The sequence below is a fragment of the Muntiacus reevesi genome, chromosome 3 (assembly GCF_963930625.1).
Source record: "Muntiacus reevesi chromosome 3, mMunRee1.1, whole genome shotgun sequence".
NCBI classification, from domain to species: domain Eukaryota; kingdom Metazoa; phylum Chordata; class Mammalia; order Artiodactyla; family Cervidae; genus Muntiacus; species Muntiacus reevesi.
The window spans coordinates 151255807-151282353 of NC_089251.1; the positions used below are offsets into that span (position 1 = coordinate 151255807).

The 26547-nt window shown below is 35.5% G+C and overlaps 1 protein-coding gene across 5 annotated transcripts in view; it reads right to left on the minus strand.

Annotated features, from left to right (window-relative positions):
- The window catches only part of SLC39A10 (solute carrier family 39 member 10), a 74821-nt gene that overhangs the window by 15143 nt on the left and 33131 nt on the right, over positions 1 to 26547 (minus strand). For 4 of the 5 annotated variants that reach the window (XM_065930921.1, XM_065930920.1, XM_065930924.1 and 1 more), the window contains 7 exons: positions 22175 to 23199; positions 20078 to 20285; positions 12585 to 12754; positions 10338 to 10526; positions 3975 to 4095; positions 2403 to 2771; positions 1201 to 1281 (listed from right to left, as the gene is read on the minus strand). In XM_065930921.1, the coding sequence (XP_065786993.1) occupies positions 1201 to 1281; positions 2403 to 2771; positions 3975 to 4095; positions 10338 to 10526; positions 12585 to 12754; positions 20078 to 20285; positions 22175 to 23188 (2152 nt within the window). In that variant the 5' untranslated portion in view covers positions 23189 to 23199. The remainder of the gene's footprint in view (positions 1 to 1200; positions 1282 to 2402; positions 2772 to 3974; positions 4096 to 10337; positions 10527 to 12584; positions 12755 to 20077; positions 20286 to 22174; positions 23200 to 26547) is intronic. The other variant, XM_065930925.1, reaches the window with a different exon arrangement.

Below are 26547 nucleotides of genomic sequence, written 5' to 3' on the forward strand. Positions count from 1 at the left end.
ATGAGCACATGTCAAGACAACAGGTATGTAAGATACACTGGAACAGAATGAAACCGGAACTGTAAGAACTCCCTGTGGAAACTGCCCAAGGAAGAGATAGTGAAGGGTCTGGATAAAGGATTACGGGGCATAAACAAGATATATGGTTATATGCCCACGGTTGATAAGGTAAATAAAACTGTAAGGAACCAAGTCCTAAAGAATCAGTACCAAGTAAGCAGTAAGAGATTCTTTAACTTTATGTGAGCAGTTAGTAATTAAGAAAATTATATAAGTTAATTCTGCTTAAAGTGAGCCAATCAGTGTACTACCAATCAAGATAAACATTGTCAAAATGATAGATTTTCAGTCAGAAGAAAGGGCAAGAAAGGGCAAGTATCCAAGAAATTCCTTGGATACTCAAGAGATGCAGTGTTTTTTTCTTTCAAATTTATGTCACCTTCATATCCCTCAGATATTTTCTATGTTAATGTATGTTCATATTTTTTCTTCCATTTTTCAATTTATAGGAGGAAACCAAAACACAACAGAAATTAAAAAATGACTGCTGTGTCAATAAATGCCTATTAATACAATAAAGAAACATCACTGTATACCTTATAAATTGACAAAAATTAGAGAGTTAATGCTAAGCATTACCAGGGATGTGGAAACAAAGGAATTCTGTTGTTACTGCTAGAGAGGACACTAGTTTGATCATTCTCGATAGTGATATGATACTCTCAGGCATGCATATCTTAGGATCCATCAGTTCTGTTCCCAAGATGTTCTCACAAGTGTCTCTTACCATCAAGTCTACAGATGTTTAATGCACCATTATCTGTGGTGGCAGGAATTTAAAGGATACATGGTAAGTCCAATTACTGGGTGCTATGTAAAAATGTGGTAAATATGCACCTTCAAGTACTAGGCAGAAACAACATATTAAATTAATTCATGGAGTTAAAAATACACTGATTAGTAAATAAGTTAAGAAACAGAGTGGGCTATAACTTAATATTGTTTACGTAAAATAAAAATACATAAAAAACAATACACACTTTTGGAAGCACATTAACAAAAATTTCAGTAAATAAGAGAATGATGACACTGAATACTTTGCCATCAGCCATTTTTTATGTTTTAACATCTCTAAAATTTAGATGCATTTATATAACTCTTAAATTTGATGAAATCTGATAAATTTTAAGATCACATTACCTAATTCATGTGGCAGTTCATGACAGAAGACAGCTATAGACGTACTGATTCCTCCCGTCAATCCAGCACTGAAAGCTGCTCCTGAGGTTGGGGTGGGGGGGGGGGGAGGTGGAAAAAATCCAAGTGACATTTACTGATCTTCTCTTTTTCTATTTTCATTCATAATGGCAGATGCATTCTCTTTTACCTAATTTCATAATGTATGAGTGACTCACTAATCTCAGACACTACAGTTTTTGAACACACAGAGAGTGAAGTGCAACAGGCATGTGACAACCAGAGAAAGCTACTCAGTGAAATGAATATTCCCTATGAATTAAATTCTCTATTTGTGTAATCTTCTAATTCACTGACAGCTTCAGAGTAGTAACAGCTTTACTGCTTCAATCTCTGACCTCAATTTTAAGTCGTGTAAGTCTGTAACTGCACTTGTTCTTGCAAACTAATATTTATAGATATTTAAATATCTAAAAGTATCCGTATCCAAACTTTTCTAGGTATAGAGCATGAATGGTATAAATTATTATTTGTCAGATGATCCTGAATACTGAAATCAGAGGTAGAGATGCGTTTGATACTACTTGTAAAATTCTTTACTCTTTAACAATGACAGCCACTGTAGCTTCAAAACTATGGTCTTTCCTGAAAGAAACCAAAGCCTACTTCTGAATAAGTATTTAATAGTCTGGATCTCAAAAGAAAATTATGCATTGATCACATTTAATGTTCTCCTAGACTGGTAACATCAGTTTATATTAACAAGATTCTGATATATGTTTGAATTTGATAGAATGGATTTTTACCATTGTAAAATTTTTCTTCACTTTTTTAAGTATAAAAAAATTTTTAAACCCAAGATTCAAATTCATTTGTTCTCATTCGGAAATGTATAAATGTATTTGAAAATATGTTAAGGTAGCTTTTTCAATATGGTAACTATCCCTTCAATAAGAAATCAAGTTACTAAAGAAGTATACTGCAGACATTTGTTTACATGTTCAAAGAAAAACCCACTGAAATTATACCTTTATGCCCCCAAGTAAACTTACCAAAAACACTACCATCGCCTTTGGAAAACCCAAATGACAGGACTAATATATAATAGAATACTTGTTAAGCTCCATGATTAGTACTAAAACAGTGGAAAACATAAAATGGTCTTAAGGAAAAACAAATTATAACCAAGTGTTAAGCCTACTTACCAATTGCTAACCCATCACTGAAATTGTGGATGCCGTCTCCCATGATTACCATCCAGGCGATATTGGCTATTCCTGTCTCCTTCAGATCTGATCCAGAATGACAGGGGCCATGTGAATGATGAGAATGTTTGTGGTGCCACTGATGGTTATGCTTCCTCAGCACAGTTTTACTCTCGTCATGGTGGTTATGTGCAGCAGCATGGAGGTCATGCTCATGGGTGGCATGCATTCCATCACTGTGAGAATGGGCCATGATTTTCTCCTCTTCTATATGAAGGTAATTTTTAGGAGGGGATTCTTGCTGGCCTTCTAAATCAGTCAGCTCAGTTTCATTAAGTCGATCTTCAGAAACAACAGAGTCATCAGTTCCTATATTTATAATGGCAAAGGATATGCTTTATCAACAAGTACATGAATGCATATTTACTTAATTTAAACCCAGACAAAATAGCAGTGTAATGAACATTTCCTAGATGAAAGTCTTCTACAATTCCTAAATAGATATTAAAAAAATAACTAAATATGCATACACATAAACTGGGATTTTGAGAGTCTAAAAGATGAACCAGATGAAGTAAATGAAGGGAACTGAAATCAACAGCAGGCAAAGAGAGGAGAGAAACTGGCACTCATGAAGACATTGTGAAGCTTAAAGAGCACATCACCAACAGTTGAAAATAAAAGAGTGGAAAGTTACTGTAGAACTCCCATGGTAACAAAATAAACCCATAATTTTTCAGAGAACAAAGGAACCTTAAAGTTTACCCACTCTAACTTTCTCTTATCATTTAAGAATACAAAAAAAATTTAAATCACTTGCATCCTCGAGGTGCTTTACATATCTGAACATTTCTAGATTGTTACGAAAATGAAGTTTAAAACCCTTAAGTGATACATCTGTCACATTTTTTTTAAAATGAAAGTTGGTTTCTCACCTAGTTTACAAAAGTTATTATATAACAAAGATTTGCTTCACAAAATGTATTTTGGGGCAGAGTCTACAGTTAATATCTAGGCTGCCTCTTCTACAGAAAATCATTAGTAATATTCAGGGGAAAACATAAGTTCACAAAAGGGAAAAATTAGAGCTAAATATTAGGTTTTCCTGAAAATTTTAAGCTATCTCATTACAACATTCACAAAACACAATAGATGAACGGATGAGCAGAGATTTTTATGTAGAAGATCACTCTCCTTTAAGTACAAAGGCCTTCTCTCCTTTTATCACATGAAAACAATCATATATGGAGGGCATTACCAAAAAATAAAACTCTAATTTAAAGATGTTTTGTTTCATTTTTTTTTTCCTGTAAAGTAAAAAGTGCAATATTTTCCTTGCCTGGTAACATAATGAATTGGCCCTATATCCCAGTGTAATAAATAAGGCTGAAAATAATCAGACATGAACAAAATCAGTTGAGACACATAAAGAAATAAAAGAAACAACAGAGTCATCAGTTCCTATATTTATAATATAGGAAAGATAAGAAATTTCAAACAACACAGGTACAGTTTAGACACAAAATTTCAATTTCTATATTTTAAAGGTTTCTCTTTAGAACTGTTGTCTACCGGCAAGAGGCTTGAGCTGAAGCCAGTCAGCATCTGGTGTATTATTTAACTTATGATCTGAAAGCTTCCTTCCAATAGCCGATTCTTCTGTATTCTGCTTCATAAACCATTTCTGTTTTCCCTGAAAAAAAAAGAAAAATCTGGTATTAGCATTAAATCTGCAGTCACAATTAGCAACAGTATTCACTGTTTACATCTATGGGAATAAATGGTGCCAATTTTATAAAATATTTAGAAAAGGAGAAAAAACTTTTAGAAATTAATCAAAAGGTCTAACCAGATGAAAATTCCAACTAAATTTGCATATTTTTTTCAAATAATCGACTAAATGGTCCAATTCATGTATTTCCAAGGTAAGAATAGGGTAAAGAGTACTGTATTATTATATGCAACCCAAACAAAATGTGTGCAATATATGTAATATTGCTCTCATTTAATACTGTGTAAGAATGGGAAATTTTAAAAAATAAAAGCTTATTCCTTTGAATTGTATTTATCACAATGTCACTTACCCCTGTATGTGAAAATAATAGAGACAAACTTGAATTAAAATCCTAAATCTACAGTTTACATTTATGACACTTGGACAAGCTTATTAACCCTAAAAATATTCATCTATAAAACGAAAATGAGATTCTCCCAAGGATTAAATGAGGTGATATATGAAAATGACCAATTAATTACTGACTTAACAGCTTTACAATAAAGACAACTTTCCTTTCTCATTTAATCTGTTCTCTACTAATAAAGTCTGTTATATTTCACTGTTTAGTTTTGAACTTTCCTACATTATCTCTTAATAGTCTGGCTTCTTCTCTTCAGTCTATCACCAACAACTCTTCTGACTTAAATTTATACTTTAATCAATGTTCACTTTTAGAAAAGCAAATAAGTATCTTATAACAGAATGAAAGTAAATCCTTGTTGGTTTTGCTAATAGGCTGTGGACTGTGTTTCAGAGGTTTAAGTCTTCTAACTCCTGCAATAAGTAGATTTGTTATGGCTAGCTGAACATGCAGTAGAGTCTCCAAAGATGGTCACTATCAATTTCTTTTCTCCCTGTATAACTATTCTTTTCCACCCATAAGGCATCTTATGGTGGAATCTATTGAGGAAACTAAGATCATGGCATCCGGTCCCATCACTTCATGGCAAATAGATGGGGAAACAGTGGCTGACTTTATTTTTTTGGGCTCCAAAATCACTGCAGATGGTGATTGCAGCCATGAAATTAAAAGACGCTTACTCCTTGGAAGGAAAGTTATGACCAACCTAGACAGCATATTAAAAAGCAGAGACATTACTCTGTCAACAAAGGTCCGTCTAGTCAAGGCTATAGTTTTTCCAGTGGTCATGTATGGATGTGAGAGTTAGACTATAAAGAAAGCTGAGAGCGGAAGAACTGATACTTTTGAACTGTGGTGTTGGAGAAGACTCTTGAGAGTCCCTTGGACTGCTAGGAGATCCAACCAGTCCATCCTAAAGCAGATCAGTCCTGGGTGTTCATTGGAAGGACTGATGCTGAAGCTGAAGCTCCAATACTTTGGCCACCTGATGTGGAGAGCTGACTTATTGGAGAAGATCCTGATGCTGGGAAGGATTGAGGGCAGGAGGAGAAGGGGATGGCAGAGGATGAGATGGTTGGATGGCATCACTGACTCGATGGACATGAGTTTGGGTAAGCTCCGGGAGTTGGTGATAGACAGGGAGGCCCGGCGTCCTGTGGTTCATGGGGTCACAAAGAGTCAGACACGACTGAGCGACTGAACTGAACTGAATTCCTTGTCCCTAAATTTTCGCAGGTCTTTTGACTTGCTTTGACCAAATAGAATCCAACAGAAGTGATTCTGTGCCGGTTCTGGCCTAGTCTGAGATAAGCCTGGCACCTTTTGCTTTTTCCTCAGGGAATTTGCCCACTATGCTATGAAGAAGCTCAGTCTAGACTCTGAAGAGAGGCCATGTGAAGGCATACCAAGATGCAGAAACAGACTGAGGCATTCTGAGACCTTTCCAGCCCTGAACTGCCCTAGTCAACCCAGACCAGCAGAGTTTGAGTGAGTCACTCAAGCTGACACCATGTGGAGCAAAGTAACTGTCCCACTGAATCCTGCCTATTTTGGGGGCTTGGGGTTGTTTTGCTTCATAGCAAGAGATAATAGAAACTGAGGAAACAGAAAATGTTCAAAAGAAAGTAATATGGAGACACCCTAAAGAGAAGAAAAGAAACAGTCGTTTTAACATGAGATGAAGAAAAAAAAGGAAGGAGGAGACAACAACAGTACAAAAGCCAATGAGACAGATACAGAAAGTAAAACACCAGCTGGGAATTTGTTTAACTGCTCTGTTTCTGACTGTCGATTTTCCTAAAATCTTGCCAAGTGACTACCCTCAAAGCCCCAACTTGCTGAAACCAGTCAGCATCTGGTATGTTACTTAACTTGTGTTCTGAAAGCTTCCTTCCAATAGTTGATTTGTCTACACAGAACAACAAATGTCCGTTCTACTCAAGTATCACTAATTACCTTTCTTCAAAAAAACACTATATACTTTTTCATCTTAGGTTACTTATTGTCCTATTTATCATAAAGGAGGTGAACTGATTTATCTACCTAGACTCTTTCCTTTGGTATACTTGAAGAAAGCCTTACTATTACATTTAGAATGCCACATAGAGAATGGTATATTTTTCAGATTTTAACTTCCCACAATTTCAAATTTACAAAAAACTGCCATGCTTTGACAATTCTATTCTCATGCATCAGTTTGCTTTATAAAAATTTGTTTAATTTTGTCAGTAAGTCTAGGTTCAAAACAAGTTCAAGATTAAATCATTAAAAATTTATTTACTCTGAACTCTTAAAGGACTACATTTTATATTTATCTGTAAACCATACAGTCTCTAATATTTAGTACCCATCAAATTTATATTTGCTGCTTCAGCATTGTTGTTGCTCAGTCGCTCAGTTGTGTCCGTCTCTTTGCAACCCCATGGACTGCAGCACACCAGACTTCTCTGTCCATCATCTCCCAGAGCTTGCTCAAACTCACGTCCATTGAATCTGTGATGCCATCCAGCCACCTCATCCTCTGTCATTGTCTTGTCTGCCTGCCTTCAATCTTTCCCAGTATCAGGGTCTTTTCTAATGACTTGGCTGTTCAGATCAGGTGGCCAATGTACTGAAGTGTCAGCTTCAGCATCAGTCCTTCCAGTGAATATTCCGGGCTGATTTCCTTGAGGATTGACTGGTTCAATCTCCTTGAAGTCCGAGGGACTTTCAAGAGTCTTCTCCAACACACAGGTCAAAACCATCAATTCTTCGGTGCTCAGCTTCCTTTATAATCCAATTCTCACATCCATACATGACTACTGAAAAAAAACAACAATATAGCTTTGACTAGATGTACCTCTGTTGGCAAAGTAATGTCCCTGCTTTGTAATATGCTCTCTAGGTTGGTCATAGATTTTCTTCCAAGGAAAAAGCGTCTTTTAATTTCATGGCTGCAATCACCATCTGCAGTGATTTTGGAGCCTAAGAAAATAAAGTCTGTCACTGTTTCTATTGTTTCTCCATCTATTTTCCATGAAGTGATGGGACTGGATGCCACAATCTTGATTTTCTGAATGTTGAGTTTTAAGCCAGCTTTTTCACTGTCCTCTTTCACTTTCATCAAGAGGCTCTTTAGTTCCTCTTTGCTTTCTGCCATCAGAGTGGTATCATCTGCATATATGAGGTTATTTGTTATTTTTCCCAGCAATCTTGACTCAAGCTTCTGTTTCATCCAGCCCAGCGTTTCTCATGATGTACTCTGCATATAAGTTAAATAAGCAGGGTGACAATACAGCCTTGACGTACTCCTTTTCCTATTTGGAACCAGTCTGTTGTTCCATGTCCAGTTCTAACTGTTGTTTCTTAACCTGCATACAGGTTTCTCAGGAGGCAGGTCAGGTGCTCTGGAATTCCCATCTCTTGAAGAATTTTCCACAGTTTGTTGTGATCCATAGAGTCAAAGGTTTTAGTGTAGTCAATGAAACAGATGTTTTTCTGGAATTCTCTTGCTTTTTCTATGTTCCAATGGACGTTGGCAATTTGATCTCTGGCTTCTCTGCCTTTTCTAAATCCAGCTTGAGCATCTGGAAGTTCACGGTTCACGTATTAGGGGCATTACTTTGGAGAATTTGGGGCATCACTTTGCTAGTATGTGAGATGAGTGCAGTCATGCAGTAGTTTGAACATTCTTTGGCACTGCTTTTCTTTGGAATTGGAATGAAAATCGACCTTTTCCAGTCCTGCGGCCACTGCTGAGTTTTCCAAAGTTGCTGGAATATTGAGTACAGCACTTTCACAGCATCATCTTCTAGGATTTGAAATAGCTCAGCTGGAATTCCATCACCCGCACTAGCTTTGTTCCTAGTGATACTTCCTAAGGTCCACTTGATTTCACATTCCAGGATGTCTGGCTCTAGGTGAGTGATTGCACCATCGTTATCTGAGTCATTAAGATCTCTTTTGTATAGTTCTTCTGTATTTTCTTGCTACCTCTTAAAATCTTCTGCTTCTGTTAGGTCCATACCATCTCTGTCCTTTATTGTGCCCATCTTTGCATGAAATGTTCCCTTGAAGTCTCTAATTTTCTTGAAGAGATCTCTAGTCTTTCCCATTCTATTGTTTTCCTGTTTCTTTTCATCAGTGTTAGAACACACAATTGAAAAAAATTAGAGCCTCACAGTAATTCCAAAACTTTTTTATAACCCTGCAATTTGTATTGTGTTCTAAATTTGTTATTTAGAGAGATGGACTTTAAATTGGACTTTAAATCTAATCAACTTCTTCTTGATTCTCTCATTTAAATAATTCTCTTAATCACATTCTCTTCCCCATGCCATGACTCAAGACCTCTTTACCTCTCCTCTAAATATCCTGCAGTAATCTCTGATTCATTTCCTTCCAGTCAATCTTACCTTGGCATCCCTCCCACCATTGTCAATTCTTCAACTATCCACATGACCTTTCACAAGCCAAATGCTGTTAGATCTCTTTCTCTTTTCTTAAGTTGATCCTTCCCAGGTCCTTTGACCACTCCTGAGATAACACTTCACTGAATGCACCATCTTGATAAAATCTCCTCTGGAAGCAATTACATACAATGCCCTGACTAAAAGATGGCCATGAAAATTAAATACACTACTTGGAATATGACGTGAAAATACAGATGAGAAGTAGGGTTTATTTCCTCATGCATTTAGATAACAAGAAATCATGATGGATGAATCAAAGTTTCAGAGCTAGTTTGTAGCTAGACAAGAAATAAAATCACTCTTTCTGAATCCCAGTTCAGAGTTCTATTCTAAGCCATATGTCCCAAGAGGATATATACAAAACACATACATACACAAACAAAAATATATCTGTAAAAAAACAGCATTAAAGTTCTAAGAGTGGACTGTATATATTATGATGACAGTGACTACCCACTGTTCTTGAAGATTTTTTTTTTTCAGTATTTGTAGCTAATTAAGAAAATGTAAAAAATTTCTAACTTGTTGCTTTGTGAAGCTTTCTAAAAATGTCCTCTAGGATTTACTTAAACAGAATATACTGAAAACAGTCAGTATCAATATCACAATCATGTTAATGAGATGTATTCAAAAAGAGCCTGAGAGACAGATGTGAACAGGAAGTGTGTAAATCATAGTGAATGACAGTATCTTATCTTCTTGTGGGAAAAATTCTTTTAGATATTTGTCTTATTCTACTAAGTATGACCTGAAAGACAGTTCATGACAAACAGGGCATTTAATCAATAGTCCAAGTACCATCTCCAAAGTGTTTTGTTACTTTAAATGAACCACCAAATCCTTCATTTCATTAATATTTTCTTCCCCCAAAGCCCTCTGAATCTAAATTCTTCTTACCTCTAGTACTTACTTACACCACTGGCAAGGCATTTCTGGTATAGAAATTTGTTGTGTGGGAACACTGTCATTAAAAGATATGTCAATGATAGCCTCTAATACTTGAAAATATTACCTATGAAGACCAATTAGACTTGCTTCTATTTATACACTTTTTGCATTTTTAGTAAGCATAAATTGGCCAATATTTTTCCAGACTATATATAAGTTAACTAGATAAGAAGCAACACAAAATTAACTAAAAATGAACTCCTATATCTTGATTATAAATGCTAAAACAAATGTAATAATAAAAAAACTGGCAAAGATCAGTTTTTCCTCTGAAGACAATCTATTCAATGATATTTAATACATACCAACACCATGATTAAGAAAAAACACAAGGCCTTCCCGAAAATAAAGGTTTTGAGTTCTACCTTTCAGAAAACAAAAAATTAAAAAATACTTACCCTTTGCTGTTTGTAGTGCTTAAACATTCTAATGCAATGTTCGATGATAAATAATAAGTAAATGCCTCCTAGAGCAACAAGTCCTTTCAATACAGCATCATATTCTTCCAGAAACTTCTTAGATTCGTGTCCATGAGAATGTCCATGTCCATGTGCATGTTGATGACTGTGATCATGTCCGCCCTGAGACTATTAATGAGAATAAGAAAAGCTTCTACACCAGTAATTAAAACGCTACTTTGAGAATATAATCTCCAGAAAAGAAAAAAAATCCCGTTACATCACTTGAATATAAGTAGTCTTCCATTCAATTTTGTTATACTCAGTGGCCTGGAAAGTACTACACTTCATGGTGAATATAAAACAAAAGACCAAAAATTTCAAACAGCTATCAGGGTTAAGATATTAAAACATCCTATAGTGACAGAATCAATCCAGGAGTAATAGAGGCAATGATGGGTCCTTTGTAAACTGAAGTAATATGACCCAGATATAAGACTTATTATCTGTAAAACTAAAATAGACTAATTTACCAGCAGGTAACCATTTCTAACTCCCTATAATCTAACTTTCTCTTAAGCTAATTTTTATAATATTTTTCTTTTATAAATTATTTCAAAGAAGTGATGAGATGTTATGTCTGCATGTACTGTTGAACATGAGCATAAGTATATAAACGTGTTTAATTTTCTACATTTTTTAAATCTTTAGCAAAAATAAATGTGTGTACAGAAACAAAGCTCTTTTAAAACTGCAAAACATGTAAGTTCTATCATATTAATCTTAGAGAATGTAAAAGAGAACTGGTCTTCAGTATTTTCCCTCCTTGTAACATTTATTTACATTCTTTTCTTATTTGCAAGTGGTCAACAGAAGAGGTTTCTAAACCTCTTAAAGAAGATAAGACCGTTACAAAAGGTAATAGCTTCATTTAATTAACACTTCTTAAGAAAATAAATAAGTTAAATAGCACTTAAACACTGTTTGCACTTCAACTGCTGGCCCATTCTGAAGCAGACTGTTGCTATGTTTGGTGGCCAGGGACAAAGGGCAGGCAAGGGGTTAAAATAAATGGGAAAATAGGTCACACAGAATAACTCAGCAGCAAAAAATGCATATGTACAGTCTTAATATTAACTTTTTAAAAGGCAATGCCATACAGTGTTCCAGACACTAGATCAGGTCTTCTCAACCAGGAGTGCAGAAGGGAAGAACAGGTGTACCGAACACACAAATAAATACTGTCTCCCAAGTACTCCAGAAGGGAAGAGATGAGAACTTAAATATTCAAGTCTATAATCTTACATTCAGAAAAGAAAAAAGCTCTGTTGTTTCCATAATTTGAAGGAAAGACAGCAATACTGGTTCAAACACTCTAAACTGGTAATAAGCCTCTTAAAAGGTTGAGAAGCAAGGAAACAGGAGTGTGAGGCATGTGCCTGCACAAGTGCCCCGGCATGTCTGACTCAGCCCAGCAGTCTCCTCTGTCCATGGGATTTTTCAGGCAGGAATACTGGAGTGAGTTACCGTTTCCTCCTCCAGGGGGTCTTCCCTACCCAGGGATCGAAACAGCGTCTCTTGCGTCTTCTGCATTGGCAGGTGGATTCTTTACCACTGCACCAGCTGAGAGACCCAGGAGTGTGGACTTATCATATCATTAGAAGTGCTCCCAAATGTAAGAACACAAGTGGTACAGCAGGTGAAAAGATAAATAGCCCCATGTGTAAAGAGGTTAAACACCTAAAATCATTAACTGAAGATGTCTGCCTATTCCTGCTCAAATAAAGATGCCTGTGGAGCACTGGCTATGTGCACAATCATTATAAAATACCATATACATTTCTTCTAATGGCTTTCTTGAGAAACCACAAAGATAAAACACTCAGTGATCACTAAATATTCACTTTCAGAACTGTTAACAGAGCATTTTTAAAATTTCAGCTTCACTGAGGTATAAGTGACATATGTAATTGTAAGAGAGTTAAAACGTGCATTGTGATGATCCGATATGTATATGTTGTGACAAGTGAAGATAGAACTGACACTATCAGTTTTTGATATTTTAAAGTCTAATAAATTCAATTTTAAAAATACTACTTAATTTAAAACTGTACAAATGAAAAAATACTTCATCCTATAAGCAATATAACAACAGAAATATTAGATTAGTATGCTACAGCTTGCTAATAAAGGACCCTCTTAGCTGAAATACTTTTACTTCTTAAAAAGATTTAAAAGGTTTCTTACATGGGGCAGCAGATGAAGAAGGGCGTCTCCACTCATTGTTCCTACAGCTAGTGCAACGAGGAATGTAAGAAGGAATTTGAAGCATCCTTGGTTAATGATGGGAACCAAGATCACGCCTAGCAAGGAAAGCAGGCTGATGACAGTGATAGAAATGATACCACAAATCCACGCTGTAGGAAGAAAGTAATGATCAATATTAGTATGCCATTATAAACAAAAAAGCTCCAACGAATAAACATAAGATAAATGAGTCATGGAAGACTGATTATCATACCCAGACTGTTTTTTAAGAAACTTTGTATTTTGGCACTACTGTGTTTAAAAACAAAACAATTATATTCAAGGTGGTTACCTTGAATACTTAAAAAAAGAATTAAACTCAGACCAAGTTAGAAATAGTTTTCAGTGGTCCACCTTATTAGAAACAGGGGCTTAAAATGACTTAAGGCTGTGGTTCACTTACATTATTTATATTTAAATAAAACTTTGCTAATGTTAAAAGGCACAGTCACAGCAATAAAACTGTTTACTTAAAAGACTCTAATTATAAAACTCTCTTGTGAGGATTAAAGAATCTAAGTATCCAACACACTATAATCTAAGGAAATCTTTCCAATACAAAGTCTAAGAAACTTTTAAATATTAGCTCCAAATAGAAATACACTCAGATAAGACCAAAAAAGCCTATTACTGGTTGCTTTATTGTATTTCATTTAATATTTTTACAAAAGGTATTTCAGTCCTGCTTTCCTTGGTATCATCTTTCTTCCATACCCAGTTACAAATTCCCTTTCCCCCAATTTAGTTTTCTGTATAATTTGCTACTTTTAAAATTTCACTATATAGTTTTAACCATATCAGAGCACAGGAGAAATGTTTTCATGACTTGTAAGAAACAGGTGGAATTTTGTGCACATTTCTTTTTCTAGGCTATTCATAAGCCGGTATCTGATTAATGCCAGTGGTTCAGGGAGTGAGGCATTTTCATTTAAAATGAGAGATTACTTTTTTTAATGGCCTAAAACAAAATAGAAATGTTTTAAACTTTGTTTAATACTTACATAAAATTTCACTGAAGAGTGATACTTTAGAAAAGGTTTAATCTAAAATGATATTTTCCTAATCAAATCTAACAGGACTATAAATCTGCTTAAAGATTTGCGGCATTATTCACAATAGGCAAGCATACATTGATGAATAAATGGATTAACAAAATGTGGTGTATATATGCCATGGAATATTACTCAACAATAAAAAGGGATGAGGTTCTGATACATGCTATAACATGGATGAACCCTAAAAACATTATGCTGAGGGTTTCTCTGGTGGCTCAATGTTAGGAGTCCGCCTGCCAAGGCAGGAGCTGCGGGGTTGGTCCTGGGTCCAGAAGGATCCCACGCGCCACAGAACAACTAGGCCTGTGTACCACAACTATTAAGCCTGTGCTCCAGAGACCAGAAGCCAAAACTACTGAGGCCCGAGGGCCCTAGAGTCCATGCTCCACAACAAGAGAAGCCGCCGCAGCGAGAAGCCTGTGCACCGCAACTAGAGAGTAGCTCCCCCTCGCCATGGCTAAGAAAAGCTCAAACAGCAATGAAGGTCCAGCAAAGCCAAAATAAATACATTTATAAATAAATACATTTATAAAAACTAAAATAAAACTAAACAATTTCCTACATTAGGAAAAAAACACATTATGTTGAGTATCTCACAATAAAGCAGACAAAAAGACAAACACTGTATGATTCCACTTAAATGAACTATCTAGAACAGTCAAATTCAGAGACAAAAGAAGATTAGAGGTTACTGGGGGCTGAGGTTAAGGGGGAAATGAATTATTGCTTATTAATTACATAGCTCCTATCTGAAAGTGAAAGTTGCTCAGTTATATCCAACTCTTTCCAACCCCATGAACTATACAGTTCATGGAATTCTTCAGGCCAGAATACTAGAGTGGGTAGCCATTCTCTTCTCCAGGGGATCTTCTCAACCCAGGGACTGAACCCAGGTCTCCCACATTGCGGGCGGATTCTTTACCAGCTGAGCCACCAGGGAAGCCCAGCTTCTACCTGGGTTGGTGGTTAAAGCAAAAAGTTGTAAACAATAGTGTGATGGTTGTCATTGTGAATGTAATAAATGCACAACGGTTAAGACAGCAAATTTGATGTTATATATATTTTAGCATAATAAAAAAGTTAAATAGTTAGCTAAAAAGGCAAAGTCAAAACTAAATCCAAAGTCCCCTCTTAATCCATTGTTATTTCCAGTAAATCACAGTATTTTCAGAGAATACTTGGCCAAGTGACTTATCACTTTTGTCTCTCCCGAAGTAGCTTCATATAAAAGGGAAGGCAGCTTCACATAAAAGGGAGGGCAGCTTCATATAAAAGGATTTACAAGAAAAATAAGTATAATTAAACATGATAATAAGAAGAAACACTAACTTTATTAATCCAAATGGCAATCACTCTTTCAAAATTTGAGCTAATTAGGACAGAGGAAGAGGGACAAAAGGTTACTACCAAACTTGTAGCTACACAAGATTTTCAGAATAGATGCCATTGAAAATACATGTAAGCATAAAGCTAATTAATTTCACATATCTATAACCCATCTAACACAAAGTATTACTTATTTCTGCCAGTGCCAAGAAATAAAAGAGCCAAATTTCCTATTTCAGATAAATCAGAATTTTTTTAGTTATTTTCTATAGATTACAACTATTCCATCACAACTGTTTCATTAGCAAAATAGCCCTATTATCCCATAAGTTTATGTTATCATATGTGTTTTCTTATGCTGATTTCTTATTAATTTTAAATAATAATTTTATCTTCCTAGCACTAAAACTTTAAGTAGTCATTCTCCTAACAAGTTATAAACATTCTTCAAGGAAAATTACTGTTTCTTTGACCTATGAATAATAAAGCTGTTTTGAATTTACTGTCCTTGAAATACTTTCCCATGCTATTTAAGTACATACTTATTTTCAGAATTAATAACATACACATTTAAAGCTCAAATATCATAATTTCCTAGATGTTAAAAAAAGTCAATAAAATTGTTTTGATTTCCAACCAAATTATTTGTCTTTTTTAAATCACAATTTGTTTGGTATAAAGTCAAAAGAAACCCAAAATAACAATAAATGACAAATAATGAAAGGAATCTTGTAAAATTTATACCAACATCACTATGCAAACTATTAAGTACAACTAGCAAATGTTTTCTTTATTTGTACCCAGGATACCGTATGCAATAAAAAACACTAAATGTCTGAAACAAGCTTCACTTATTCTGCAAATTAGGTTGCTTAAAACGTTAAAGGTCTTCAAGCTTAGTTATTCACCAACTCCCTTTCTCATTATCTAGAGAGAAAATGCATTCTTTTAAAAAGAAGCGCTCATCTGTGGAAACTTTCTAATTAACTTGGTTCAAAGCATGTGCAAGATGGCAGTTTTCTGGTGGCAGTTTTCAGCATTTTAATTGGTGGAAAATGCTTAGCAGCCTATTCACAACCCCCCCTTGGTAATTAAGCTAGGGTCAACTCTATGACTAAATGAGCCAATCTTGAGAAACAAATGATTTCTAACATCCACAGTATATAGCATATTTGGTTTACAGCAGTCTTTGAACAGTTAATGAGGTAGTAGCTGTGTCACTATGGGAGATTTATACAGAACAAGTTAACCTTCTTAAATGGTGCAGCAGTCATTAAAAATAATTACTAGCAGGGCATTCTAACAATTATTAACATCTATAAGGACATAATTAATTCAAGTTTCATTTCTGACAATGCTAATAACCACCTGCAAACAACTAATCAATATTCACTATTAGTCATGTAATTGTTTTCAAAGCAAGTACACTTTTCTCTAAGGTTTTTTAGATTGAAGTGCAATTTTCAATATTACTATAGTCAAGCATCTGTCAACAGTTTTGTTAAAATATATAGACTGTATCAATATTATGACATAGACAACGCTAAGTCATAACCCACAGCTAATGTGAAAATAAATAGAGTTTTTTAAGAAACTGTAGAAAAAGAAAAGGCTATTAGTTTTAACTCTAGATGCCTCAATCTTTTCAGCCTCCATTTTTCTCCTGTAAAGAACAAATGAATTTTATTTTTAATTAAGATAAATAATCTTGGACCTAGCACACTTTTACTCCTGCCAGTGAGAATTTATAAGTGCCTGAGAGAGACACTGACTCTCAGGGCGTTTAGTTATCTACAAAGATCAATGAGCATGAAGCCAGCAATGGGACATATTTTGTCTATCCAAAGATCATTATTCAAGTCTAGTGTGTGGACTCACTTTCTCTGCCCTTTCAGATCTTATCAGACTGAACCCAGCTTGTCTACAGAAGACTATTCTTAGATTTTTTTCTAATGACTAATCTATATTTAGAGTAATACTTACTTACATCAATATTTACCAGTACCACTTTCCTGTCTACATCTGCTTTATCTGTCAAAACACTAAACTCTCCTTATCTCCCTGTCACGTACATTCTGGCCAAGCACACTTACGAGCCTTCTCAGCAGGAAGCAGGGGCGCACAGCCCAGGGACAGAGCACAGTGGCTTATTACCGGCTTTCGATGGAGAATACTCTAGTTCCCATCACAGCTCTGTTACGTGATTTGGGCATGTTACTCAACTTCTCAAACCTCCTTTCCTCAGTAAAGAGAAGTAAAGAAAAATTTTTAGCTCATGGGAATAACAAATTAAACTCTTGTAAAAGTGCAGTTTAAAATAGCACATGGCAATAAAGTTCTAATAAATATAGGCTATTATGATTAATTTATCCATTCTGAGGTTGTTGTTTTCCTATTGCAAAGAAATTAACCAAGAATAGGTAGGAACCTAAGAGACTTAGTTATGTATTGAGAGCATTTCTTTTATGTGTAACTCTTTTAAGCATTAAGGAATGTCTCTATCTCAAACGGAACTCTTATACTAGAATGTGATATTCATAAACATGTCTACCTTATTGCTCTTCTGCTCTACACTATGAAAACTTTTAAAATGCTGCCCTTTCAATCTTTTATCTATTTTATCAAAATTCTGTTTTTTCCAGCTCATATTCATACACATAAATTTAGTCACTTTAATTACTATTCAATTGGTACAGAATCTGCCTATGATGCAGGAGATCCCAGTTCAATTCCTGGGATGGGAAGATCTGCTGGAGAAGGGGGCTACCTACTTCAGTACTTCTGGGCTTCCCTGGTGGTTCAGCTGGTAAAGAATCTGCCTGCAGTGTGGGAGACCCCAGTTCGATCCAAGGTTGGGAAGATCCCCTGGAGAAGGGAAAGGCTACCCACTCCAGTATTCTGACCTGGAGAATTCCACGGACTATACAGTCCATGGGGTCGCAAAGAGTTGGACGTGACTGAGTGACCTTCATTTCATTTCAATACCACTATATCTTAGGCATTTCAACCAGAAGTGCATTCAACATGATTTTGCACATATGAAGTTCATGAAATACCACTCATTCTTCTTGAGAACACTGTATTATCAATGTATACTAGGCTGACTTACAGGTGTTCTTTCTAGGTTAGAAACAAAAGCTTATAGACTAATATTAAGCAATTTATTCATTCAATCAATATAAGAGTGTTTACTTTTTGTCCAAAGTATCTTTTATCTCAGGCACTAGTGATGCTCAAATGAAAGACCCAGTCACTTCCGTTAAGCAACTAAAGGCAAACAAAGAGACAACTAATCCAATTATTAAGATCCCTGAACTCTGCACCATGATGGCGATATCTGGAGGGTGTCAAGGTAGGGGTCTTAATTAAACCCAATACAGTCAGTTATTCCAGGGAGACCAGTCATTGAGGAATCACAGTGGTCAGCCAAGCAGAGACACTTACAAAGTAAAAAGGCAGAGAAGAATCAAGGAAAACCAGCATAATCTATTATCATGGGTTTGTTATAATTAGAGGTAAGAGGGAAGAAATGAATGGTGGAAAATAGAGATGTGACAGTAGGTATACATGGATCATATTCTGAAAAGCATGATTGGTAAAAAATGTAAAGAAAATACTAGAGATCTAATGAAAATGTTAAGTAACATTAACAATGTATGACAAAAATCACAAAGGGGATATCAGAATTTCCTAAATTTGGAAAATAGCACAGTGATTAACCTCAGACTTGGTGGGTTTTATCATTTACTAGGTCTGGGAACTGTGGGCAAGTTACTAACTTTTCTATACTTTACCTTACTTATTACCCATAAAAACAAGAATCATATAATAGCTTCCTCAAATAATTCAATTAGTATTAAAATTTAGTGAAGAAAAGTATGTAAAACACTTTGCACATATGAATATCAAAATGATTTAAGTTTCCCAGAACTGAATTCTACCACTACTGCTCACTAGTTTTGAGACCTTGGAAAATTTTTTAGGGTAGCATTCTCTACTTCATAGGATTGTTATGAGGAGTAAATGAACTGAGTATAGAACAGTGCCTACAATACATGTTTGTAAATAAATAAAAGTCCATGTATTAAATAAATAGTGGCTATCACTAAAAAGAAAATTCTATGTCAGAGCGTCCAAAGAAATCTAGCTTAAGTGCTAAGCATGATCTATGAGGGGAACAGAAACACAGGCAGGGAAAGTTATGAAGTTATTTCAACAACTCAGTAAAGAACCAAGCAGGATATGAACTAAAATTAAGACAGAGTGGACAGATCTGGAAAATACTTAAGACTTACCTGGACTCAACAACTGATTATACAAGTAAAATAGCAAATGAAAACAGAAACCATACATAGAGGAAAAACATCAAAGATTTTCAGATTTTATCAAAAGCATAAATTGGAATGACATTTGGGATTCAATGAGAGCTACAAATTTCCTATGGAATATAAGTTTCAGAAGGAGGTGCCTATAAACATCAAGGTGGAGCAATCTAGCCAACTGGATATGATGAAAAAGTACAAAGAGAGAAGTTCAAAAATAGTTTTGATTTTACCCATTTGGTTTTACTATCTAAGTGCCCATGATGAAGTTCATGTGCCAATCACTGGCATCCTGAGCCATTCCTAGAGTTTAACCACACTAGCTTCCCTTTTCACGTCCTTAAAAATTTTGTAATCTTGGCTTTTCACTAGAGCCCCTCATCTCGCTAAATATTAAGTAATTATAACATCATGTAGCTTTAATTAATGGCCCCCTTATTAACATTTGTCCATAAAGAAGAATCTGTTTATGAAAAACCTGCATTTCCTTTCCAATCTATTAGTTCTCTGCCCACAACAAAATGTTCCTATGTAATGCCAGAAGTGGTGAGTAAACTGTTATGCCTGTGTTCCTCCAATCTTTTCTAAACACACAAACTTAAACATGATTAAAATATACTGAAAGACACAAAAATAAGGCAATCATTTGGAATTGCTTTCTGATTCCAACTATATTTTAAAAAGAAGTACAGAGACTCTTTTGAGGAGAAAGAACTTAAATCTTTCTTACCTGATGCCCCTATATTTGCATTATCTTCAGGAACCTGATTTTTATCCTTATTTAAATCTTCAACTAAAAGTTTGTCAAAATGCTCAATACAAAGTCGGCTGTCAATCTGATATAACAAAGCAGGGCAAAGGTATGTAAATAGATCAGATGAGATTGGAGAGTTGGCACGATGACCATGGTATTTTAGCAACTGAGTGACGTTCAAACACTGCAAGAAAATTGATAAAACAAATTAAGAGTACTTTAAGAAGATTAGGCAGAAAAAATACTATATAGTAAAATATATTCTAAATATAATTTTAAAATAATCTGCAATATAAATATCTACTACAAAGAATGATTTTTAATAGGAATTTATGATAGGAGAGAATTCAACCTGATTACCCAAAACTTTTTATGGATTTTAACCATTTTCCACTGCAACATATAAAAGATAATGACTTTCTGCCATTAATAAGAATGATTTAGAACTACAGTCCCAAGATCCTGAAGGACTGAAGAAAAAAAAATAACTTCCCTAGGCAAACTGCAATCATCAGTTGCTCGAGATTGTTATTCGGTGAAACTGTTAAATAGACTTGAGTACTTTAATAACTTTATATTAAAATATAAAAAGATATAGAAATTTTTACTACCTAAGGTACCCCAGAAGAATAACGTATAGTGAAATCCTATCCCAGTGCTAAAGCTGGAAGATTAAAAAACGCAGCTTTATCCAGTAGAACTTTTTAATTACAAAGTATAACAAAACTAAGAAGAAAACACATAACAAAAAAAATTTGAACCCATCACTACACAAATATATAAATCTAAGGGAACGGAGTATCTCTTTTCCACATGTATGCACTCTGGTTGCATGCTTGCTTTTTGTATCTACAATGCAAAAACACAAAATCAAAACATACAAACAAAAGTGATTTTTCTCAGGTCGAGTCTTTACATGAGGTACTACTATACTATCTAACGCACAGACCATTTCCAGAAATCTTGAAAAAATCTCCATTATGCATCAGGCCTATGAGGATACAAAATAATAAGACTGATGATCCAGACCCCACAAGTATAATCCAAAGAATAAACACTGTTTAGTTATGATAATGTCTAGTTATTATCAACAAGAGACTCTAGGATATTACCCATAGTAATAAATTAACAATTTCTTTAAAAGTACACTAAGATTTTAAAATTTGCTGAAACCCAAATATCTAGTGATTTGTCTAGTAAAGAAACAAAGATATTTACTTAGATGTAAAACACATTTCAGTAATAAGAGACGAAAACAAAGGCTGAGGTCATTTTCCACAATAGATGCTGCTTTTTATACATCTGAACAATAATAAATTCAACAGCTTTTCCTAAACTTTAATGAGAGCTAAATGTAAGAATAAGGGTATTGATATACTTTTAATGAAACAAAAATGTTTTTAAGGTGAATAGCTGTTTAAAAATCAAGAAGTAACAAATCAAATGTGAAAGTATTCAAAGGAGAACAAAAATTTAGAAGAAAAAGAGAACCATCCCATTGCTCTTGGCATTTCTCATCATTATATCTTTTTGTATTCACTGTTCATCTGTCAAAAGCATGAGAAAAGACTACCATGAGCATGTAGGTCCTGTGATAAAGTGACAGAAAAAACAAACCTACCACATGTACAAAATACCTGACTTTGGAATGAGATCAGTGACTGGGAGTCATCTGTAGTTAATTCAATAAGTTAATTACTATGAAGAAGAAACTGTCTAAACAAAAAAAAGACTTCAATTTTCAAGCATCTAGAAACCAGTTAACAGAAACAACACATAACCTAACTTGGAGAGTCAAAGCAAGTCTTAAGCAAGAGAGTAAAATAAGGAAAAAAGAAATATATTTTCTGACAACCTTTAAACATTTAGAACTGAAGGAACCCAAATTTGAAAACAAACAATCCAAGTAAAAATGCAGATAAAAATCTTTAATCTGATTTTTATCCCTTAATGTATCTTGTAACTGGAAACAAGTTTGAATACGGTTGTCTATTCCTCTGTTACTTTTCTTTTTACCTAAGAGTACTTAAGGATCATCTGAGAATTACAGAGCAACTACCTTATTCTGCTTACCTCATGTTGACGATCATCTTCATTATGATCTTTGTGACTAGCAGCTGAATAAATTGCACTTTTTTTAACATGTGGTGCTTCTCGCTTTCTAGTATGTCGAAGTTCACCTTCAATATCAGGATCAAGATCTTGGTGTCCATGACCAGGATCATGACCATTATGTTCTGGAAGACGTACATGAGAATGACCTGGGTTATGTACACGATCAGGTTTGTGGACCCGATTATGTTCATACTGTTCACCCTGATCATGGTTAGAGGGAAAACCTGGTGCAATAACCCCAGAATTTTCATTACTTTTCTTCTCTTTTCTCTTCCTCTTTCCTTTTGGTAGCTTACTTTCAGACTGCTCCTGTGTTTTATTGGTCTCTGTTGAAGGTTCATGGCTAGGCTCCCCATGCTCACCATGAGTAATGGAATCATTAGGAAAATGGCGAGTAGTGTTATGATCAAGGTGATGACGCAAACAGTGGTGATGACATAAGCGATGACTGTGGTCATGCATATGTTTATCATCAGATTTGACAGACACTTCAATTGTCTCTTTCTCTGGATCACACTTACGGTTTCTTTTTGCTGATACACTGGTCACAGTTTGATTTTCTGAATTTAAGTGATTATGGGAATGCTGGTGGTTATGTGAGTGAAAATGCTTTCCCTCTTGAACTGCCAAAATATCTAAGTGAGAAACATGATCGTGGCCAAGATCCTCATGATTAATCTCAACTACTTTTATCTCTCCAAGGCCCAAGTTTGTTAAAAGTTTCTCCAGACCAAAAAAGGATAGTCTTCCATTTTCACCATAACGGTCAAAAAGTTTTTCAATATAATATTTTTTTTCATTTTCAGCATCCAGCACTGAAAATTCGCTTGACTCCGATTCTGTCATTCCACGATGGTGTCTGTGATGCTCTTCAGAACCATGGTCATGTTCTTCATGGCAATGGTTGCAATGATGGAAAATAAATGTCAGCAAACAAATGAGGCAAAATTTTGTGTGCATATGTACCTTCATTTCTATTTTTCCTAAAGGGAAAAAAAATAAGCATTAGTTTATACTTATGCACATTAAAAATAAACAAAACTTTTCAGCAATTGCCAATTTACTAGGCAAATGTTTTACCTCATTTCTTTCATGATTATGAATTGTCCTTTCCTTCTTCAATCCCCTTTTAAATTTATCAGAATATTGTATAGCCCTTCAAATTAATACAAGTTTGCTTAAAACTCACTTGCAAGATTACTGATTCTCTTTAAAGCACAATATTTTATGGTCTATGTACATTTATACAGGAAATGTTGGCTTTCTTCCTATCAGGCCCTTTTCAAGAAAGTTTATTGGTTTCTGTTCTTGACACCCTGACCAGTACAATAATGTAATAAGATGAAATATAATAAAAAATGTGTAAGAATCAGAAATGAAACTGTCATTATTCACAAATGGCAGGACTGGATATGCAGAAAGTCCAAAAGAAACTGTAAGAATTAATAAGTTAACTTAGTACAATTGCTAGACCTAAGGACAATTAACTGTATTTCTTTATACCAACAATAATTAGGATATGAAATTAGAAGTTTATAATTTATAGCAGCAGATAGCTAGAAATAAATCTAACAAAAGATGTGTAAGACTTTTTCATAAAAAAAGGATAATATATTACTGAGAGAAGTGAAGGACCTAAATAAATGGATGGTTTTATCATGTTCAAAATTGGATGTTTTAGAGATCCAATGTAATGCCCAACTAAACTTCCAAAAGTTATTTTATGAAAACTGCCGAGGTGTTTTTTAAATTTTTATTTATTTATGTATTTATTTTTGGTTGCCCTAGACCTTCACAGCTGAGCATGGGCTTTTCCCAGTGTGGAAAGCGGCGGTACTCTCCAGCTGGGGTGCGCGTGCTTCTCCTTGCAGTGGCCCCTTGTGGTGCAGCGCACAGGCTGGAGGGCGCGCGGGCTGCAGCGTTGCAGCCCTTGGGCTCCAGAGCGCAGGCTCCACAGTGGTGCAGCATGGGCTTGGCTGCTCTGCGGCATGTGGGATCTTCCCGAACCGGACCAGCATCGAACCCATGCTCCCTGCACTGGCAGGCAGATTCTTTACTACTGAGCCACCAGGGAAGCCCCTTGATGAGGTATTTTTAATGTTTATATGGACACAGAAAGGGCCAAGGAACAAGACACTCTGTCTACCAGTTACTAAAGACAGTGTGGGTATTTGGTGTAAGAACAAATAATATAGTATGAAAAGAGAAAAATATTCTTTTTCTTGGAGCTTAGTCAACTAGACATCCATATAGAAAAAGAAGAAAACTTGACTCCTACCTCACACCATATGTAAACATCAATTATAAATGGATTGTAAATGTAAATCTAAAACAGTAAATTTTAGAGTAATAAAGGGTCCAAAACTGTACTGCCCAATACAGTATGTTAAAAAAAATTACTAAGAAGCACCTTGGCCTCAGGCTTAGTTTGCTCTTAAGCAAACAAAACAAGCATTTTAAAATTAGTTTTACACGGTGATATTATTAGTTAACACAATGTAGCTTTTTACAAATATTCATAAATACTTTAAATTGGGTTATCATGTAATCATATTACATACCTTTCAACAAAAACCCATAAGCAGCAAGTTAATTTCACATAGTCCAAAACTTTAGCAGACTGTCATTGAATTGAGTGCTATTCATTATTTTTGAAAGTGGCCACAAGCAGCTACTTAAATTTCAGTTCAGTTCAGTTGCTCAGTTGTGTCCGACTCTTTGTGACCCCATGAACCGCAGCACACCAGGCCTCCTTGTCCATCACCAACTCCTGGAGTCCATCCAAACCCATGTCCATTGAGTCGGTGATACCATCCAACCATCTCATCCTCTGTCGTCCCCATCTCCTCCTGCCCCCAATCTTTCCCAGCAACAGGGTCTTTTCAAATGAGTCAGCTCTCCGCATCAGATGGCCAAAGTATTGGAGTTACAGCTTCAACATCAGTCCCTCCAATAAACACCCAGGACTGATCTCTTTTAGGATGGACTGGTTGGATCTCCTTGCAGTCCAAGGGACTCTCTCTCCTTCTGTCAGTTTTGAGATTGCACCCAGGAACTGCATTTCAGACTCTTTTGTTGACTATCATGGCTACTCCATTTCTTCTAATGGATTCTTGCCCACAGTGGTAGATATAATGGACATCTGAGTTAAATTCACCCAAGCCAGTCCATTTTAGTTCACTGATTCCTAAAATGTCGATGTTCACTCTTGCCATCTCCTGTTTGAGCACTTCCAATTTGCCTTGATTCACGGACCTAACATTCTACGTTCCTATGCAATATTGCTCTTTACAGCATCGCACCTTGCTTCCATCACCAGTCGCAACCACAACTGGGTGTTGTTTCTGCTTTGGCTCGGTCTCTTCATTCTTTCTGGAGTTATATCTCCACTGATCTCCAGTAGCATATTGGGCACCTACCAACCTGGGGAGTTCATCTTATACTTACAGAACTTTTAAAAAAATGTATTCATTTTTAATCAAGAATAATTGTGTTACAATATTGTGTTGGTTTCGGCCATACAGCAACATGCATAAGCCGTAAGTATATATATGTCCCCTCCTTCTTGAACCTCCCTCCAACTTCCCATTGCTCTAAGTTGTCACAGAGCCCTGGACTGAGTTCCCTGCACCATACAGCAAATTTCCAAATGGTAGGGTATAGGTTTCCCTGCTACTTTCTCCATTTATCCCTCTTCTTCCCAGCATGGTATCCTCAAGTCTGTTCTCTATGTCTGCGTCTTCACTACCACCCTGCAAATAGGTTCATCTGTATCATTTTTCTAGATTCCATATATATGTACTAATATACGGTATTTGTTTTTCTCTGAATTCACTCTGCATAATAGGCTCTAGGTTTATCCACTTCATTAGAACTAACTCAAATGCACTACTTTCTATCACTGAGTAATATTCCATTGTCTATATGAACCTCAGCTTCTTTATCCATTCAGCTGCCAATGGACCCTCGAGGTTGCTTCCTTGTCCTAGCTATTGTGAACAGTGCTGCAATGAACACCGGGGTACATGTATCTTTTTCAACTACAGTTTTCTCAGGGTATACACCTAATATTGGAACTGTTGGGTCACCTAAATATTGGAACTATTTTAAAATAAATAGTTTTATTTCTAGTTTAAGGAGTTGCCATACTGTCTTCCATAGTAGCTGTTATCAATTCACATCCTCACCAACAGTGCAAGAGTGTTCCCTTTTCTCCACACCCTCTCCAACATTTGTTTGTAGATTTTTTGATGATGGCAATTCTGACCCAGGCGAGGTGATCTCTCAGTGTAGTTTTGATTCGCATTTCTTTAATAATGAGTGATGTTGAG